This window comes from Cyprinus carpio, chromosome A5 (genome assembly GCF_018340385.1).
Source record: "Cyprinus carpio isolate SPL01 chromosome A5, ASM1834038v1, whole genome shotgun sequence".
Classification (NCBI taxonomy): Eukaryota; Metazoa; Chordata; class Actinopteri; order Cypriniformes; family Cyprinidae; genus Cyprinus; species Cyprinus carpio.
This window is the reverse complement of record NC_056576.1, coordinates 17,264,896-17,266,695: the sequence shown is the minus strand read 5'-3', so window position 1 is coordinate 17,266,695 and position 1,800 is coordinate 17,264,896. Positions and strand designations below refer to the sequence as shown.

General features: G+C 37.7%; 1 protein-coding gene across 1 annotated transcript; it reads right to left on the bottom strand.

The window, feature by feature from the left end:
• Positions 1-980: 980 nt before the first annotated feature.
• Positions 981-1,800, bottom strand: timm8b (translocase of inner mitochondrial membrane 8 homolog B (yeast)). The gene is made up of 2 exons (XM_019072054.2): positions 1,574-1,800; positions 981-1,487 (listed from the first exon to the last, which is right to left on the bottom strand). Exons 1-2 carry the CDS (start codon positions 1,691-1,693, stop codon positions 1,320-1,322), a joined length of 288 nt encoding a protein of 95 aa, XP_018927599.1. The 5' UTR covers positions 1,694-1,800; the 3' UTR covers positions 981-1,319.

Genomic DNA, 1,800 nt, shown 5'->3' with positions numbered 1-1,800 from the left:
CACAGTGTTTGGTAGTGTCCAGTCCGTTTTGCTTCAAGGCATCAAAGGCTTTGCTTGAGAGGACCCTTCCTGTATGCTCTGATAATCAAGTAAGAGCACGAAGCTAACCTATCTGCTTCCTGACTTTAATTAGAATGGCTGAAAGCAGCCCTTCCTGCAAGATTTACACACACAGCTCTATCAAAGGACACTTTGTACTGAGCACACTAAACAACAAAGAAGGGCATAGCCTCAAAGCAAAGAAGCAGACCTCTGCGGCCTTAAGATTAATCCTGTCGTATGGAGTCCTCTTACAATATTGCATTGTTTTGGATTAGAAGGCAAAACCAGATTTGGGGTTTTACAGTAAGAGTTTTTAAGAGCTAGTGTATAATAAAGAGCTATCTCGTGCGATTGTCTAGTAGTAATAGTATAGACCACTGGTGAAAATCAAAAAGACATTTAGTCTTAGTATTTGGCAAACTTTTTTCCTGAAAGTTAAACATTTGCTGAACAAAATAGTTTTGTTTCTTCTTGATGTATATCACTTCCAAATGTCAAAAATATATAGTATAAAAGATACTAAATAAAATAATAATAATAATAATAATAATAATAATAATATTTAAAATTATAGGAATTTACTAACTTTGAAATTCTGGCCTATACCAATAAGCATGTTTCATGCCATGGTTGATAACCAGTAAATGGATTATTATTACTCTATGCTCTTTTGCTACAAAAAAAAAAAAAAAAAAAAAAAAAAAAAAAAAAAAAGAGAGAGAATCTAAATCCAACAACAATTCAATAGCATCCATGCTAAAGTTTAGGTATCACACCATTACAATGTACAAATGCACTCAGCTCTGTTATCATTACATGCATACATACTCATGCAGACAAGGGCAAAAAAATAAACAAACAAAAAACATTTTAATACAAAAACAAAACAGCTCACAAATGTTGTGTTCTTTTCGAAAACAGAAGATCATTCACGTTTGTTTCATTGAAACTTCTGATTTATTTAACGTCACAATTAAACCAGTCAGGTTTACAGATGTGGACAGTCAGTACTGGAAACTGCCAGTACTTATTTCCAGCAGAAATAATCGTTCTTTGCTGGCTGTATTGGTACAGCAGCGATACACATATCAATACACATTTTCTATTTGTTGAGTTGTTGAGAAAGGGCTGTAGGTTTTTTTTTTTTGTTGTTGTTGTTTTTTTTTCGCGAGTGTGAAAGGGTTCATCACACCCCTAAGGAGCAGTAAAATAACCTCCCAGACGTACACCGAGAACATAAAGAATACGTGGTAGGCTTATTGACAGTTGTCCTTCAATCAGTGCGCGCCCTTCTGGACCATCTGCGTAAAGCGGTTGGTGATGGTGAGCGTCGTGTCGATGAAACGCTCCACGCAGTTAACGAGACAAGTCTCAGTTCGTGAGTCCAACTTGGAGCTCGGTTTGTCCATGCACTTATCCCAGCAAACATCCATAAAGTTGTGAACCTGAATATAGTGTTAAACAGGGTTAAAACCCATCAGGCTTGGTTTTGGATGACAGCAAAGCGGTAAGTTACTGAAGAGTTACCCACCTGCGCTTGAAACTGAGCCTTTTGCTGCTCTACTGCAATCAGACGCTGGAGCTCCGCAGCTTCAGCGCTTTCAGATGAACTAGCCGACGGCATATCAAAGCTAGAATTAAAATCAGCCATGGCGAAACTTTACTGACAGGTTATATGAACGGGAAAATGTGAAGGATAACGCAACTGCGCTTATGCACAGGCATGGACGTAAACACAACTACTTCCGACGCAAAAAT

Bases quoted from the DNA above. Each gene is read 5' to 3' on its own strand.
- timm8b (XM_019072054.2), bottom strand. From the start codon at position 1,693: ATGGCTGATTTTAATTCTAGCTTTGATATGCCGTCGGCTAGTTCATCT. The intron at 1,488-1,573 runs GTGGGTAACTCT...CACTATATTCAG, and splicing joins AGGCTCAGTTTCAAGCGCAG to GTTCACAACTTTATGGATGT.